Source organism: Schistosoma haematobium, chromosome 2 (assembly GCF_000699445.3).
Source record: "Schistosoma haematobium chromosome 2, whole genome shotgun sequence".
NCBI lineage: Eukaryota > Metazoa > Platyhelminthes > Trematoda > Strigeidida > Schistosomatidae > Schistosoma > Schistosoma haematobium.
In genome coordinates this window covers 41,692,089-41,709,461 of record NC_067197.1, presented here as the reverse complement: position 1 = coordinate 41,709,461, position 17,373 = coordinate 41,692,089, and the positions used below count along the sequence as shown (strand labels likewise).

General features: G+C 36.1%; 1 protein-coding gene across 3 annotated transcripts in view; it reads right to left on the bottom strand.

Moving 5' to 3' along the window:
• Positions 1 to 16,723, bottom strand: part of SMPD4_1 (sphingomyelin phosphodiesterase 4, neutral membrane (neutral sphingomyelinase-3)) — a 28,443-nt gene extending 11,720 nt beyond the window's left edge. Inside the window, exons 1-12 of one of the 3 annotated variants that reach the window (XM_051215241.1) lie at positions 16,289 to 16,723; positions 16,032 to 16,256; positions 15,934 to 15,997; positions 15,840 to 15,901; positions 15,652 to 15,806; positions 15,522 to 15,621; positions 15,375 to 15,488; positions 9,623 to 9,771; positions 8,585 to 8,857; positions 5,952 to 6,121; positions 2,868 to 3,012; positions 1,620 to 1,812 (exon numbers count right to left, since the gene is read on the bottom strand). In XM_051215241.1, the coding sequence (XP_051068436.1) occupies positions 1,620 to 1,812; positions 2,868 to 3,012; positions 5,952 to 6,121; positions 8,585 to 8,857; positions 9,623 to 9,771; positions 15,375 to 15,488; positions 15,522 to 15,621; positions 15,652 to 15,806; positions 15,840 to 15,901; positions 15,934 to 15,997; positions 16,032 to 16,256; positions 16,289 to 16,372 (1,734 nt within the window). In that variant the 5' untranslated portion in view covers positions 16,373 to 16,723. Of the gene's footprint in view, positions 1 to 1,619; positions 1,813 to 2,867; positions 3,013 to 5,951; positions 6,122 to 8,584; positions 8,858 to 9,622; positions 15,489 to 15,521; positions 15,807 to 15,839; positions 15,998 to 16,031 lie in introns of all 3 variants that reach the window. The other 2 variants (XM_051215240.1, XM_051215242.1) reach the window with 2 other exon arrangements.
• Between the last annotated feature and the right edge of the window lie 650 nt (positions 16,724 to 17,373).

The following is a 17,373-nucleotide window of genomic DNA, read 5'->3' as shown; positions in this document are numbered from 1 at the left end:
AATTATCATATGAACACTAGTGAACAGTTTCGAGAAATAATTCTCGGAATTTTAGTCAGAAGCCGTGAACAGTGGAGTCTAACTGTGTCGGGTACGAGACAGATACTCATAAAAGATAATGGAAGATGGTTACGTAATATCGAGAAGTGGTTGAAGTTAGTCCCACGTTCAAAATCGTGGATGTGCATTGCTGAGGACGAAACCGCCGCTAAGTGCTACTAACTTTCCAATGGTGGTCTAATATTGACTGGTTCATGATATCAATTAGACTCAAACAATTTACATCGCTGGATAAGAACGAGATGAGAGACAATAATTCATGTCTACGAACAGACATTGAATTTTAACTCGGTATTGATGAACATCACAAATTAAGAAATACATAACTAAGCGATTGTTTTTTAACCTGGATTTCCCTAGTATCTTAAGCACTATATGCTGGGAGTTGGACTGATGACATAGTTTCACTTACATTCAAAATGAATCTTACAAAACCAAAAAATTAAGAATAGTTTGATTTTAATTTCAATAAGGAGATGAGAGCGACGGAACGTACCATTTCTATTAGTGAGGCTCAACGCGAGCATTCTCAACAACTGACTCGTCACAACAGACAAAGTCCATGAAGCGTTGTACTAGGGTTTTTGAAGATTTAGTTATTGGGTTACACATGGTATATTCAATAAATACATCAATAGATCTACTAAGGTTGTTAGTTATATACATTTTGAGTCAATGTTCAATCTCTTTCGTCACCAGCGCTACTATATCATTCCGATTTGTTTGACTACTCATCTTGTTAATTCCGTTTTGTTGTGATAATATGGTATGGGACCAATACACATCTGTGAGAAGCTCTACTTTAATGATGACTGACTGAGTTGTTGCTCAGTGGTTAAAGCGTTCAACCTTCAGTCGCTAGGTCACAGGTTTGGACTCCTTTCCATATACCCCAGTTTGCGTACTCAGCGTCACATTTAGAGTGTGGTTTGAAGTCAAGTACATTAGTCTGTTCCTGGTAGACAATTAATACTGCAAATAAACTGAAGCTGCCTAATGTAGATCAATGAATTCCAAATAAACTGATGAATTGTGTCGTGTCGCTGTATTAGGTGAAGAATATATCCAAACTTTAAAGTAACTGTCTGGTGCTCTTTAGTTGATTATTTTGGCTAACGCTAGCCTGTTACGAAAACAATCCGGCACGTGTAGTGAAAGGGATTAATCTATAGTACAGTTCAAATTATGGGTAATGATTGTCAAGATTTTAGCTTCAAATAATTAAGTAAGCTTGTCGATTACTTTTTGATAATTGTTTATCATCCAATGCTAGCTAAAGAGGAATGAGTATGGGTAATCAATGAGCTTGTTTAAATACCTGCTTACTTATGGGGTAATCTAGTGACATTTTAAGTGTTAAGTTTGTTGACAATGTGGGGTTCAATAGAGTACACTAAATAGAAGCAGCTTTGATTCGTATTCACCAACCAGTTTTACTCTGCAATCAAAATGATAACTTTATTTTCAGTGAAATGTCCTAAATAGTACCAACTGATGCAATTAATCACAAAATATTTAAAAGATTAAGTTAGACTATCATGTTTAAAAGAAAGGCATACTTCTTGAATAGCAAAGAATTCTCGTAATGAATGTATTCCTTCTGTTAAATAGAATATACATTTGTTGACACTTTCGTCAGAGTTATCCATATCAAATATCAGGAAACTACATAACCATTTAGTAAATTTATCAAACCATCCGTCGGAATCTGATGAAAATTTGTCCATCTTTTTTATTACTTCAGATTGCAAACTAATAGAATCAATCGAAATAGTTAAATTATCATTATTTATAATATTATTAAAATTTGTTTTTATTGAATATTATGTTATATATATATATATATATATATATATATATATATATATATATATATATATCAACCTCCTTGATTGTGAGAAAGCATTTAACAGGGTGGATAGGCGAACACTGAAAACTTTTTCGACACTATGGTGAGTGAAGACCAGTGTCAAACAAGGCTTTTTACTCTCTCAACAATAACCTGCTGTGGCAGAGAATAAACCAGCTTCCAGATGAAGAGGAAATTAGGAAGGAAAGCTGGGGGTGGGTAGAACATAAAATTAAGGAAACCACTAGATTGCGTCGAGGCACGCCTTAACTTGGAATCGTAAAGTCAAAAGAAAGAGAGCCAAACCAAAAGCATTGCATCGGGAATGAGAAACATACATCCAAAGAATGAATAGTACTTAGCAGAGAATGGAAAGTAGTGTCTAGGATATAGTTGGTTGGAGAATCCTGGTTGGCAACCTATGCAATACGAGCAGTAACCGATGTAAGTAATATATATTTGTAATTTACTTCAACAATAAATAGAACAGTTATGCATTGAAATAATTTTAATTTGAAATGATGTATCCAACTAGAAATCTTAACAAATTAGGAACATGGCCAATTGAACTTTGAAGTTGCTAAACTTACAGAGAACAGAACAACTCATGAAGTGGTAGCTGAGGCCATGAAAATATTTCATGCCTATTGTCATCCTCAAATGCCCTGGTACAGCCGAGAGTGGGGAGAGTCAGCCCTCACTATCGAAATGTTCTCACATGGCCACGTGCATACAACCACTGACAGGGAAGCCCTCACACAAATCGTTTGATTTGTGTGGCTTATATATATTTGGTGCCTCCTTGTACCAATGTTTATGTGTTTCAATTAAAAAACCTCCCAGAGGGTTCTGAGTCCCATCAGTTTATATCTGATTGTAGTTGATGATGGAACTCAGCTTAGATATGACATAAATAATCTTTGACTGAAATGAAAGAATGACAAAATTATAAACTTACTTTACTTTTGTAATCATCATACAATTTAAAACCCTTTCAACAGTACTAATTATTACAGGATTCCAGAGGCCACTTTGTTCCCTTTGATATTCAGATACTATTACATTGGATAAAGTAGCGTCTTGTTGTTGTTCGGACAAAATTTCTATCAGTGAAAATAGAAACGAATGAAAATCAGATACTTATAAGAGTATTGTTTGAGTATTCGTAAGTCATTTTCAAAAGAATTGCTACTCATTTTATAGTAAGACATTTCTTAATAAAGCGTTTATCATCTCTCGCTAAACTATTTTTAAGAATAGTTAGTCTAATCACCTTTCATTGTGTTTATAATGAAAGAATAGTGATTTCATTGCTTTCAGTACCCTTCCATGTTTCAGTATATCCTCGAATATTCTTCAGTCGCCATGTCTTACAACTTATCATTTGGCACTTCATAAACTATAGGCACTATTTTCTACATCAGGGATTTAAGAATAATCTGCCATCATAATCAAATTAAGCACAATAAGCTCATCGATAATTAAGGGTACATTGACACGTTTTTTCTTGGACACACCACTTTTCAGGAAAGTATAACAGTTATCGAGTGGTAGCTAAATAATGATAACGAAGTTTAGACTGACGCAAAATGTAAAACGATACAGTATTGTGTGATCAGTTGTTTTTTAGTTATGTATATAATCAACAACCTTAGTAGATCTATTGATGTATTTATTGAATATACCATGTGTAACCCAATAACTAAATCTTCAAAAACCCTAGTACAACGCTTCATGGACTTTGTCTGTTGTGACGAGTCAGTTGTTGAGAATGCTCGCGTTGAGTCTCACTAATACAAATTATATGTTCCGTCGCTTTCAGATCAGTATGAATATTCAAAGTAAACTGTACTGTTTACTTGTTTCAAAGACCATGTTGAAACGTCATGAATTTATGCAGATTGGATTGTTGCACAATGTATATACGGCCTTTGGCTGTCAGGCGGGGATGCTGCCTGCCGTAAATGACACAAGTTGGCGAAGGTTAACCATGCTTTCTGAATATTTGTCAAAATTTTATTACACATGAACCCTTCAAGAGGAACATTTTCCCTTTAGAAAAAGGGAGGAGCATAAGAAACATGTTTGCGTTGTTGTTCATAAAGATCAAAAAATTGCATTTCATCAGTGTATTCACCATTGTGAACGATGTTATATAATTCAATAAGTGAACCGTTTGGTACGAGATCGCCTTCCTGTAGATCTATGTGCAAAAGTGTGACAGCAGTAAAGTGTATCCTTCAGACAACCAGCATGACAGCGATGCTGCCTTCCCACAAGGAGGGGTGGGGTTAGAAAAGATCGACCCTAAAAATGCACACCTCGCCTCATCCCACGGATATCCGTCTCCGGCGGTAAGGTCTCAACAAGTACGGAGCTAACACGAAAATTACTCATAAAAAGGTCGTGTGACCGACCTCAAGCAGTTGTCCCTTGGGCACTGCGGTCACGCTCTCAGGTCACTAAGACCACCTTTAATCCAATTTCCTTTTCAGGTACCTCCAGATGATGATCGAAAACCAAGCATGTACCCCAGGAGTGGCAATCTCCAACGATGTTCCATTTGTTCATCGTTGAGTTGATGTTAGGGATCCAACAGATTAAACAACGTTTTTTCCTTTTGCTCCATGATTGTACTTACTTGGAATAATCGGTTTGGGTATAACCGCAATAAATAGCCACCGTTATCTGGTAATGGGGTTGGGATGTCATAGGACTTACATAAGCTATTATAACACGGTTATATGAGTTAAAACTGATGGTTGGAGACCTTTGATTACATATTTCGAAATCTTTGGTTTTCAAACAGTTCATTTTTAATTTATTCAATTATCACATGTTACTTTTTGTTATTTCAAACGTAATGACTTGAATAAATGAAACAAATTTAATTGGTTTCCGAGTGTGGTTTTTGTCCTGTACTGACGTCACTAGGAGAAACACTAGTTGGGATTTTCATTTATATTTGAGATGACTGAGAGGTTTCTACCTGTTAAGTCGGTTTTACATTCTATCCTTACTCACTTCTCTTCCATTCTATGCGTATTGTTTTAGACTACTTATTTACATTCAGTAAATAGTTGTATTTTCAGAAATGTTTAAACTTACGTTATAGCGCAACTTTGTCGTGTAATATTCTGAAATATTTACATATCCTTATAACGTTTATTGTATTCATCATTATAATTACTCTACCTCAATCACTGTAGCAGTTATCCACAATTTTGTGCATTTGTTTAAACACAACGGTTCCCATATTGTTTGCTCTTGGTTCGGGTTTTGCTTGTTCATAAACTGTTACCAAGTTTAGACACAGCTATCAGCTGTCTTTTTGCACTATTCTATGTTGTAATTATTCTTTCTGTTACTGTTACAGGAAGCCCTTTTTATTTCATACAAAAGGACGCATTAAACGCCACAGACACCTCACAATTTGAGGTTTGTATCTCATTTTTGTGTATTATCCAATAAAGTACTGCAATTTTAGACAAACTGTTGTTTTGCGAATTTCGGTTTTGCGCGTATCTCAATTGGGTAACTTGGACGCTTTGATAGACCTAACACTACCCAAAAACTACACACAGAGCTGTAACTTCAGTCGTCAGGTCACGCAGAGAAGAGTAAAACATTGACTCCGAATTCAGCAGTTCAGATTTCCAACTTCAATTAGGTCACGGTACAAAGTAGTGATTATTCAATTTTATCGGCGGTAAATTCCTATTTACTGATAAAGTTGAAATCTATCAGTTGGGATTTTTCAATAGAAATTTATCAATCCACTATTAAGGTAAACAATGAACAGAACAAGATTACTGCTTCAGTACATTTTTGTCTACTTGAGAATTAGTGGAGGATTTTATTTATTTATGCGTAATGCTGGATGGCTGCAAAGAATGCTGTATGTAAACATGAATGTAAATTGTAGTCTACTATTTTTCGATAAATCTTTACTTCAACCCTAATGAATATCGTTTTAAACCGTCAAAGATAAAAGTAAATAAACCAAAAGCAGAATAAATTTTTATAAACATTTACAACTAACTTTCAGTATTCAGTAGTAGCATTTTAAATCCATCCTGAGAAAACACTTTTGTCACACGATAAACCATATGAGCATTTCGAGACACACGTAAATCAATTTTAGTAACTCTTTCCATAAATAATAAGAGTAAACCAACATAAAGGCTGTAATGACGGGCAACAAATGTCAACCTAAAAATGAAATACGATTATTGTAATTTGAATAGATGAAATACAACCAAGAATATGAATAATTTCTTACTACACTAAACATGACTAACTCATGTTCATATGGTGAAACCTAAGTGTTGGTCAATTTTTTGTGGATTAATCATACCACATATGTAAACATTGTGTGAGGTCTATAACTGAAACTGAATAGATACTCGGATGACTTGAAATTTGTTAGGGATATCCCAAAGGATGAAAAAAAAACAGATAGGTAGTTAAAAGCATACAATGATAATTTACACTTGGATACCGAAAGGTATTAATTTTTCTATAGTATGCTCCAGTACAGAGTTGAATTTCAGAGAGAGGATGTCAAGTATCATAACAAAGGCTGTTTCGAATGCTGACCCTAATGCATTCGGGAAGTCGATCTTTGCTATCTGACCTGCAACCAGAAAAATAAAACTAGTCATCTGAACTTATTTTCTCTAACTGGACGCTTATGCTTTAGTACTTATACATTTGTTGATTTAACAAAGTTAACTCAGTTTTAGATGAAACTATTCTTGGGTCGCATATGAAATATTTATTTATTTATATAAACACAAACATTGGTACAACGGTGCACCAAACACATATGTGTCACACAGTTATTAATTTGTGTGAGAGCTATGATACTACCCGGTGCCAAAACTGAAGCATGTGGTTCCCATAGGGGGACACATGCGCCTTCGACCAAGAGAGGTCTAATCCATAAGGAAGTAGAGCAACGTCAGGAGATGCAGTCACATGGCAGTCGGTGACCAACAGTAAGTTCATACGCCTTCTGTTCCCTTAAGATCATGGAGCCCATGTGTACCATTGGTTTGGAGTCAGCGTTTTCCAACTCCCGCAGGTGGATCCTTCGTATCCACCAACCTGGTTAAAGCGCCGAACATTCGCTTTTCATCCTGTCGATTTTGTAAACAACACCCAGCCGCGAGAAGGCAGTGGCTGTACACGTGTTGCCATGCGAGAGCATTTCGAGACTGAGAGCTGACTCTCCCCATTTTCGGCCGTACCAGGGCATTTGAGGGCCGCATCTAAAATGCAATTTATTGTTATAAAAATAAAATACTATTTCTTTGATTAATCATCCTTCGATTTAACTAAATAGTAACTTTAAAAACACAAAATTCAGCAAAGGGATGTCTTTTCGCCGAATCTACCATCAACCAGTACAGTCGTATATATATATATATATATATATATATATATATATATATATATATATATATATATATATATATATATATATATATGAACTTATGAACAAAGAATAAGCATGATGCTATAGTAAAAAGGTTATAACATTAGATTACGTAGTGCTAATAGTAACAACAAATGATTGTGTGTGAAAATAAAAAAGCCTTGTGAGATTGAGTTAGTAACGGCATGCAATGCAAATGAATGAAAAGAGATCCCTTCGTTGAACTTTGTGTTTTTAATTTTTAAATAGAAAATCAACCGGTTTAAAACAAATTTCCGACTAAACCAAAAAGGTATGTGCATAATTTTTCCGGTGCTGAATCAAATAAAGAAAAACCTGAAGTACTAGCATTAGATCTAAAATTCTGTGATACAAGAAACCGGACACGCAATTTGAAAACTTGAATTGTCAGACATCAGACCTATTCCTGATTATTTGGGGTATATAATTGTAGAACCTGATGAGAAATTATTGGAAAGAATATTCTTCGTTCATGTAATTGTTTTAATATAATGGGAATTTTTCAGCAGTATGCTTACTGGAAAGTAACGACATACAAACGACGATCGTTGTGAATTTAGTCGACAAATGGTTAACTAAACACCGATGACACACAGTACTCATCAGAAAGTAAATGGAACACGCCAGTCAGAACGAACAGCACGAATTTGTAGTAGGTCTCCAAGATGTTAATGACTAATGGGACATAACACCACCTTTAGGAGTCCTAACTAAACCTATCAGCAATCTAGTTTACATAACGTGAGAACACTGAAAGGAACTAATTTAACTATTTTTTTCATGGTTTCACAATAGCTATATCAGATATTACACTCAATAAGCTGGTCCATAAAACAACCGTTCATCAACTTAGAGTAGTTGAGATAGGTTATTACTTTTGAAAAAAGTGAACTGCTCAAGGACCAGATTTAGTCTAAAAAGACCATCAAAGAACACGATATGTAACACGAAACAAAATCTTTATGGTAATTGATAGATACAATAGGTTTATTCCCTAAGTTTAATTATTTATACACCGAGATTCCGATGTTTGTTTAGACAGCAGAGTAATTTCGAAAAATAATGTGACTTTCAGAACCAATCAACCTGACAGGTCTAACATAATTTTCCTATGCACTTAAAAGTATTACGTTAAGTTGTAATCCAATTCATAAATTAAACAGAACATGTGATAAATGAATGAATATCCAAATCGTAATATGTTAAAAACTTACCAATCAGAATAATTCTCATTATCAATTTTTAAATTTAAGGGTGCATCCCATGGTATAGATGAAAAGCGAGTACCAGTATGTAGCTGCGGAAATCCTGAGTAACGCCAAGGTTGAATACTAGAGAGCCACGTCTCAAGCACGACTTCAAAACTTAAATCAAAAGGCCAATGTTGAAAACAGTAAACAATAAACCGTGAAAATCGATTCATAATATTGTGATGCGGTATGGATGATTCTGGTGACACTATCACGCCTTGATTATTGTATAAATATCTGTAGAGGACAAAATGTGATCAATTGTGGAAAAAAATACTTTTGAGTCTAGGATAAGTTGAAAATCTACTAGACTATTTAATGAGACACATCTGATATCTTAGAGTCTGAATCCATGATACGAATATACTTTGAGAGTGACTAGAGGAATACAAGTGGACATACTTTTTATATACAAGCTTTCAGTCACTGTGTATTCATCGTTATAATGATGATAATATATATTCTGGGAGTTTTTTACGGATCTCAGACCATATTACAGGCCTAGTAGGAGTAACAACTAGGCGTCTTTCTGCTGATGTGCTAATAACAGTATCGCTCGGAAATACTTAAGGCGACGCCTGAAACAGTGACATATATAAGGTCGTTTCATGTAAACCAAATGATGTTGATTCAGCTTAGTTGCATATACACTTGGTTAATATCTTTTGGCAGGTGACTTGTGCCTTAAATTAACAAGTACTATAATAATAGATAACTATGTAGGATTTCTCTTTTCATCTAACTAAAGACCTTTATTTATGCAAGATAATTCATATGATTCGAATGTGAGGGTCAACTGTTGTACTAGTTCTGTTATTCAACTTTTAACTTGTTTTCTTGTACAGACCAGTCGGAATAAATTGAAACATTTAATGCATAAACTACCTTAGTTTGTACAAACCAACTGCATTGGTTAAGAAAATTATCACAAATAAGTAAAAATAACTTTGAAAACCAACTAATTTATGACCTACTTATATCTACTAATTAGACTATCCTTACTTTCGATAATTGAGAAATTTGTTCCATATTATCTGTTGCTGCAATATTTGGAAACAGTTTGAATTTGTATTATTGAACAATGCAAAGTAGAAATATTTTAGGAAACACCTCACCAGAAATAGTTGACATACAGTCGGTTTAGTTGAGAACTTATAAGCCAAAAGAAGATATCAAATGAGAATATTGATTATAATAAAATCTTACAATTCAAAATAATGAAATGGGTACAAGCATGAATAAAAAATATACTACAAAAATGGTAGTGAGATTAACTTATCCAAATTACAAGCATGTTAAACTACTATCAATCTGAAATGAACTTGTGAAATACAAAGGGAGATTGATCAGCTTTGCTTTTCACTTTTTAAAAGTTATTAGGGATGAGAAAACTTGATGAATAAAGCGGAATAGCTAAATGAAAAAACAGTGGAATTTGTTTAGTTGAAATATCCTAGAAGAAGCTGGAAAATTGCTTTAGGTACTGAGAAATTTAAATAAATCTGCTTTTTTTTTATAGTACTATCAACTAGTCACGAGTGGACACTATCATCAATTTCTCGAGATGCTGAGATACATCAACCTTTAAAATATTATGAGCACAGAACAGAAAACGATAGCTAAGAAAACTTCGCAGATAAAATCCAGAGAAGCATTTAAAACCGAAAAGCATTAGATAGTTATTTGATCCTAATCCCAGACTTTAACTGTACGTATGTTTAGTCCGAGTGAACAAATTATCTCCGGATATTTAAGGGAGCATGACATCTTAATGAAAATGATCTTTAAATTTTTAGAAACGTGGAAGAATTGTTTTATCGAATATTGTTCCTCGTACTAATGCGAAATACAAGTAATTGGCTAACGTGTCATTTGTTTGCTAACACAAATAATGGAATGCAAACTAACTACGACAAAACTATTCTGTAGAAAACCCATTAGGAATTAGAATAACATCTGTGAAATTTATTTGACGTCCGATGGCGAAATTAACACGTGATTATTCTCAATGACCTGATGAGCGATTGATCTAAATGATTTCTGCAAAAAAACATTCAGATAGTTATGATACCAGTGTAATATAGTAGTGGTTTATTGATAAGTCTTGCGGATTGAACGCTATATTCGTCTCCTAAGCTATTCTGTAACCCCCAAGCTAGAACTATACTGCGACCTGAACAAGAGAGAGAAGAACCAAAGTATGCAAGTAGTTTACTCCTAGGTTCATTTTAATACAGAAAATACAGGGTTTTTATATTTTAAATGTCCTTGGGTTGCTAGAAAATTGTGGAATGCTACTAAACATAGTAGCAGTGTAACAACCAGCTAATCAGAACCTTTGCATGTGACGTTCCACTTCCTTGATAATTTTGGCTAAAACTTCAAGTGAACGCTGATTAGATGAAACGCTCCTTAGTGTTTCCTGATGCTTGCTTGTCTTTTGCAATCAGTCTTCTGGATCACTCCAACATTTATATAACATGTAATACTAGTTTACAGATGAGTTACTCAATGTGACGTCTCAATGGACCGTCACTCCGGCGCTTTGTTGGAAACTGATACAACTGAGTAACAAATATTCGTGAATCCGGTTTCAAGACATACGACACATTACATGTGGCTGCCTGGACTAAACCTCAAGCGAAATTATTAGGATTAGAGTGCCTTATACACTAATTAGCTGAATATCGTGCAGTAAGTAGTTGTTAAAGCTAAAGATGAAGCTCTAAATTAACATCTGTTCACCTATCAAAACTGGTTTGAACCAAACCATTCGCAGTCATTCATTTATATTTCCTTATTAGAACAAACATTTGTACAGAAGGGAACCGAATACATATGCGCCACACAGTTATTAATTTGTGTGAGAGCTATGATACTACCCGGTGCCAAAACTGAAGCATGTGGTTCCCATAGGGGGACACATGCGGAGCCTTCGACCAAGAGAGGTCTAATCCATAAGGAAGTAGAGCAACGTCAGGAGATGCAGTCACATGGCAGTCGGTGACCAACAGTAAGTTCATACGCCTTCTGTTCCCTTAAGATCATGGAGCCCATGTGTACCATTGGTTTGGAGTCAGCGTTTTCCAACTCCCGCAGGTGGATCCTTCGTATCCACCAACCTGGTTAAAGCGCCGAACATTCGCTTTTCATCCTATCGATTTCGTAAACAACACCCAGCCGCGAGAAGGCAGTGACTGTACACATGTGGCCATGTGAGAGCATTTCGAGATTGAGAGCTGACTCTACTTACTCTCAGCCCTATCAGGGCATTTCGGGGACAGTCACGCTTATATGGTAATAGGTGTTTAGAAATTATTGACATAAAAAGCCAAATACCAAGAATTACCGCAGAATGACGGATCATGTTTGCGTCTTAGGCAAGGTTGTTCATAATGCAAAAATTTTTAAAGTCACATTAGTCCAAAAAGTTACAGTAAGATGATGAAGCAAATATCTAAGGATGGTTACAAGATATAGGAGACCGAACTGAGAAAACATGCTTGTCGAGAGACTTATAGTTAAAAGCAATAACGACACCCGATAATTATCGGACGCCTAACTATGACTCGTGGACTGCAAACACGAAAGAATCGAGCTGGCTTCAGACCAGGTCGTGGATGCATCGACTACATATTCACTATACGTGGTGGACTTTCTTGACTTAAAAGCAGCATTTGACTCGGTAGACCGCGAGATTCTGTGGCAGTGTCTGTCATTGAAAGGCGCACCTCAGAAGTGCATAATCGAACACAAGTAGTCGAGCCAAAACTTATAGCGAACTTCCATCTGCTTTTGCAACCTCAAGTGGTGTCCGTCAAGGATGTCCACTTTCTCCAATGTTGTTTAACTTCATCATAGACCTACTACAGGAAATAACATTCTCGTCGACTGAATTCTCGGGTATTGATCTCCTTCCAGGAGGTCCACTTATCGACTTACAATACGCAGATGACATAGTCCTGTTTGGTCAAGACGCTGATAAAATGCAGTCTTCTGGTAGCACTAAGCAACAATGCCAGGATGTTTGGAATGCGCTTTTCTCCCGCTAAATGCAACCTGCTGCTTCAGGACTGGTCTGCGTCAACACCTGAACTAAGGATAGGGAGTGAAGTGGTTGAACGCGTTGACAACATCACTTATCTTGGAATTATGATCAGCCCTAATGAGTTGGTGTCTTATGAAATCTCAGCACGGATTCGAAAAGCCCGTTTGGCTTTTGTAAACCTACGTCACCTATGGCGAAGGCGAGATATCCGTCTATCAATAAAAGGACGAGTATACTGCGCGACAGTTCGTCCTGTTCTATTTACCGCTGCGGAACGTGCCCATTAGGAGTAGAAGACACTCGTAAGATACTAGTATTTGACCACAGATGCCTTAGAAATATTGCTGGCGTCTGCTGGCATCACCGGGTAAGTATTAGTGGGGTTAAATGTAGGGTACTAGGGAATCATGGTAAATCAGTTGATGAGGTTGTGAATCTTCATCGACTGAGATGGTTGGGCCACGTGTTACGTATGTCCGAACACCGATTACCACGACGCGCAATGCTAACCGGTGTTCGGAATGTTTGGAAGAAAGTTAGGGTCGGCCAAACCAAAACGTGGCATCAGTGATTGAAGTCACTAACTTCTAGTCTGAGCCATGTTGGTAGATGCAGATTACTTGGTTGGGGTCCGCGTGACTATCGTAACCAATGGTTGGAGACTGTGAGTGACATCGCTCAGAATCGATCACAATGACGTTGGTGTATACACTCTCTGTCTTCCCTTAAACTAAGAGATTAAAATCGCTTCATATCTTTCTTTCTACGAACTAATTCTTTCTTTCTGTACTATATCCTTATATGCAATCTTTCTTTTGTATATCACCACCTCTGAATTAACTACTTTTATGAATCCGGTGTTCATCTTGTTGTGTTAATGAGGTATGGCAACTTGGGCCGATGTATATATGTGCCTGGTCCTACGTTGTAGCCGACTGACTACAACGATACCATGCTGCAAACATAACTCATTTTAAAAATTGGGAAATCCGTGTCGTTCAAAAACCAAATAAAAAGTTTGTCTTTAAAACAACTAGTTATCGATAACACTGAACTTTATTACTTCAAAGTTGAAAATATCTAGTTTGTACTGTTGTAACTGTACAGATAACATCATTTAACAATGGTTCACTGATGTACAACATTACACCAATCTCTTCGTAATTGTTCTCTTTTTTGCGCTCCTTAGCTTTTTTTCTATTCCTCTTCGAATTCTCATTGTTTTGTGTGGCGCATATATATTGGCGCTCTCTTGTACCAATATTAATGTGTTCAAATAAATAAATTAATTAATGTTGAAACAGGATAATTTATCTATCAATACTTGGGATTACAAGCATTAAAACAATTTCATGACAGCGTATTACGCTGAAATCTTGGCCTCTGGAGATGTGGAGTTATGTACTTTATGTATAATACTTAATGAGTGTTTGTCGAATAGGGACTAAGAAAATCAACTTGACTGTTTAGAAGTAGTTGTGAGTTATTGACTATCCAGTAACTAGTTTTCATTTATTATAAATAGCATTGCGAGTTGTCGCACTTCTGCTGTTTTGTAATTAGAAAACATGGTAACAAACACAGAATACCACCAAAAAATTATACATAATTGATGGTTTTAGCGCCTTCTCATGTCATATTCTTTTATATATTTACATACAGGCTGACTAGGATTTAAGGACTACTCAAAATCTGACGGATTTACGACAGTGAAATTCAGCTCACAATTTATTGAATATTCCTTATCTAGAAACCTGTATATGACTTGGTCAGAGTTAGTAACGCGCTAGCACATACGAATCTAAAGGTTTCCATTCATAATACAAAACAAACACTATGGTTCACTACTTCTTTTCCGAAGGGAATTACGTACAAAGCTATTTTGTTATTTCAATGCATAGCAGAAGTGGAATTAGTTTCATGAAAATGCTGGTAGAGCTATAGGATTTCTGTTCAAACGAGGACTTTCAGTGGAAATATAAAACTATTTAGAGGCAACACTCGTCAAAAACTACAAGTTGATTACTTACAAATTTAAATGATCGTACAATGAGAAATGTGATGACTGACAGCAAGCCTGTGAAAATTGGAGTCTTGTGATGTAGTAGTCATGTTAAATTTCTGTATACAAGATAAAAGTGCTAACCTAATTTCATCGACGATCATTCGCTCAGTTGCGCAGTTACTTGGAATGCCATATTTGGACCCTTATAATATGCCTCTAACTTTCTAATTATCTACCAACCCTATTTTATCATTAGATTATCAGATTAACTAAGGGATACTCGAGGCACTGAGCTCATTTCGGTAGAAAACAGATTGGACCCATCTGACAAAATACAAGCCATTTTTACGCATTCGTCGGATGTCATAGCGCGAGTGTTATTTCTTTTCTAATATGATTACTGGTCCTTGTGCCAGTGTCAAATGAATTCAATGAAAAGAGGTTAATCCAAACCCGTTTTTTCGTTCAACCCTATTACAATATGGGTCCGTTTATTACTACTAAAGATGTTAGTTAGTTTAGTTACCTAAATATCCACTCAGGAACACTGCTATTTCATTTCTTATTCCATACACTCGTCATAGATCGAGTTAAAGTAAACGGGCTTGACAAGCTTATAACTCATGAAGTCATGAACTAAAAGATTATCAAAAGCATCAAATAAACCTCGTTTTGACTCAAGACATGTGATAATAACAAACCTCAGCATGATTTAATGGGGGAGGTGACGGAATCACAGATGTGTTTTTAGGTAGATCGGAAATGCCATTAAAATAATCAGTTGCTCTCCATGATAGAAGAAATTCGCAAACGGCCTATGGTCGAAAATTATTTATTGCACATTTTACTTGTAATACTGCCTCTGTTTGCCAAAATAAGCGGAAGTCGGGAAAGCAAGTATCCGTAGACCCATTCATATACTCCCCAACAAATTCATTGGAAAAATTCCTGCGAATTTTGCAAGAAATAACTACTTACTTCTGGTATCCAGGTGTCTGCAAACCAGCTCTTAAAATGTGAAATTTAGAAGCCATTACATTTACTGTGGTTGGGTCAGTATATAAGTAAAAGCCTAAGTAATCATCAAATAAGGTACGGTATAAACTGTTTTCGAAATCGCATAACGCAAGTTCCTGCAGAAGTTAATTGGCTAAATGTATATTTACCTGTTTCCATTTAGGGTACGATGCATAACACATGAAAGCGAACATATAGTAGGTAAATGCATCTGAACAGTCAACTAAAAGCTGATAAACTCACTTAACGACAAATGAGTTCGTGGTTGTTTGCAACCACCTGACCAAACAGAGTTTTGCGAATCTGTCTAAAACAGAATATATACAGAAATAAATGCTTACTGATAAAAGCCAAAGTGGGAAATCATGATAGATTGATGGGAATTCAAGGGTTAACCTACTGGACAAAACTTCCAAAAATCTCCCGTTGGGCGAGAGGAACTCTCGAATAGAACCAAACAAATGTGGCTCATCAGCTTCGTTAACAGCATGTAAAGCCCAGCCTTCTGTACCACATGAATAACCGAATATATTGTCGACAACCAGAACAACCGAATTGTGGAGCTCCTAAGAAATATACATACACATTTATGGCAAACCTGTAAATTTCCACGAGCAAAAATATTATTAAGTTCTTTCACCCTGTCGATAAGTGGTAGAGATAAACAGACATCGATCGGCATCTCTGGAAACTCTGATAGGTTATCGAAGTCCAAAGAAGCTAAGGGTTTTGGATAATCGCTAGCTATGTGTAAGTCTTTTTAATCCGACTGTCAGTGCGAAATTCAGAACTACAGTTGTACCTGACTACGATGAACAACAAACATAACCAAACCAAGCACTACAAAAGCGCGAACTTGCAAATTCAGAAAAAACGCTAACCAATGTCCAATATGGTTATCACGAGCTTGAATGAGCCAATTAATTTCTTTTCGCTCGATTCTTGTCATTTCGGTGTCTGGTTATGACCAATGTGTGGTATTCTAACCGACTGACTGCACTAATTCAAGCCAGTTTGTTAATTGTTTGTGGATTAGTATACCTTGTGGTTGAGTGAGTGCGCTTATCTCAGAGCATTGAGGCTTCTGGATTCTGACAGCTAGCAAATTACCAGGTAAGAGTCCGGTTGGTGGCAATGTGAAAATAATAAATTGATAACTAGAGTGCTGAGAGATGATTGTTTCGAGAATAAATAAACAATTTACTTGATCGGCAATGTATAAGAAGATGGAATGGAAAGAATAAGAAGGAAACGGAGAGGAGAATAAGAGAGGCAAAAAGTAGCTCCGGATGCTAGAGTCCGTCTTCGTATGATTTGTGTTTTAGACCTATTATCCACTCGGTCACTCATCTCTGGGTTCGATCTAGGAGGTTAAAGCCTGTTTTGAAGAGCTGGGACGCACCAACGTTGTGGATATTCTACATGCCGCCGTAGGCCCGTTCTTAGTAGTTAAGAATAATAAGGGGTTGATTGAGTCAAAATGCCTTCGCATATAGTTGAGAGTTGAGCTCGTTTTGACTACATTCCTTGGGACACTTGAAATGATGTCTAGACTGTCTGTGGTTATAAGTCCGTGAAGACGCCACAGGTATTCGGAATTTGACAACACCTTAACCTGTACCACCTTCTTTAATCAAAACGTGCCCAATCAGTGAAATTAAAAGTCAGAAGTGAAGATGTTCA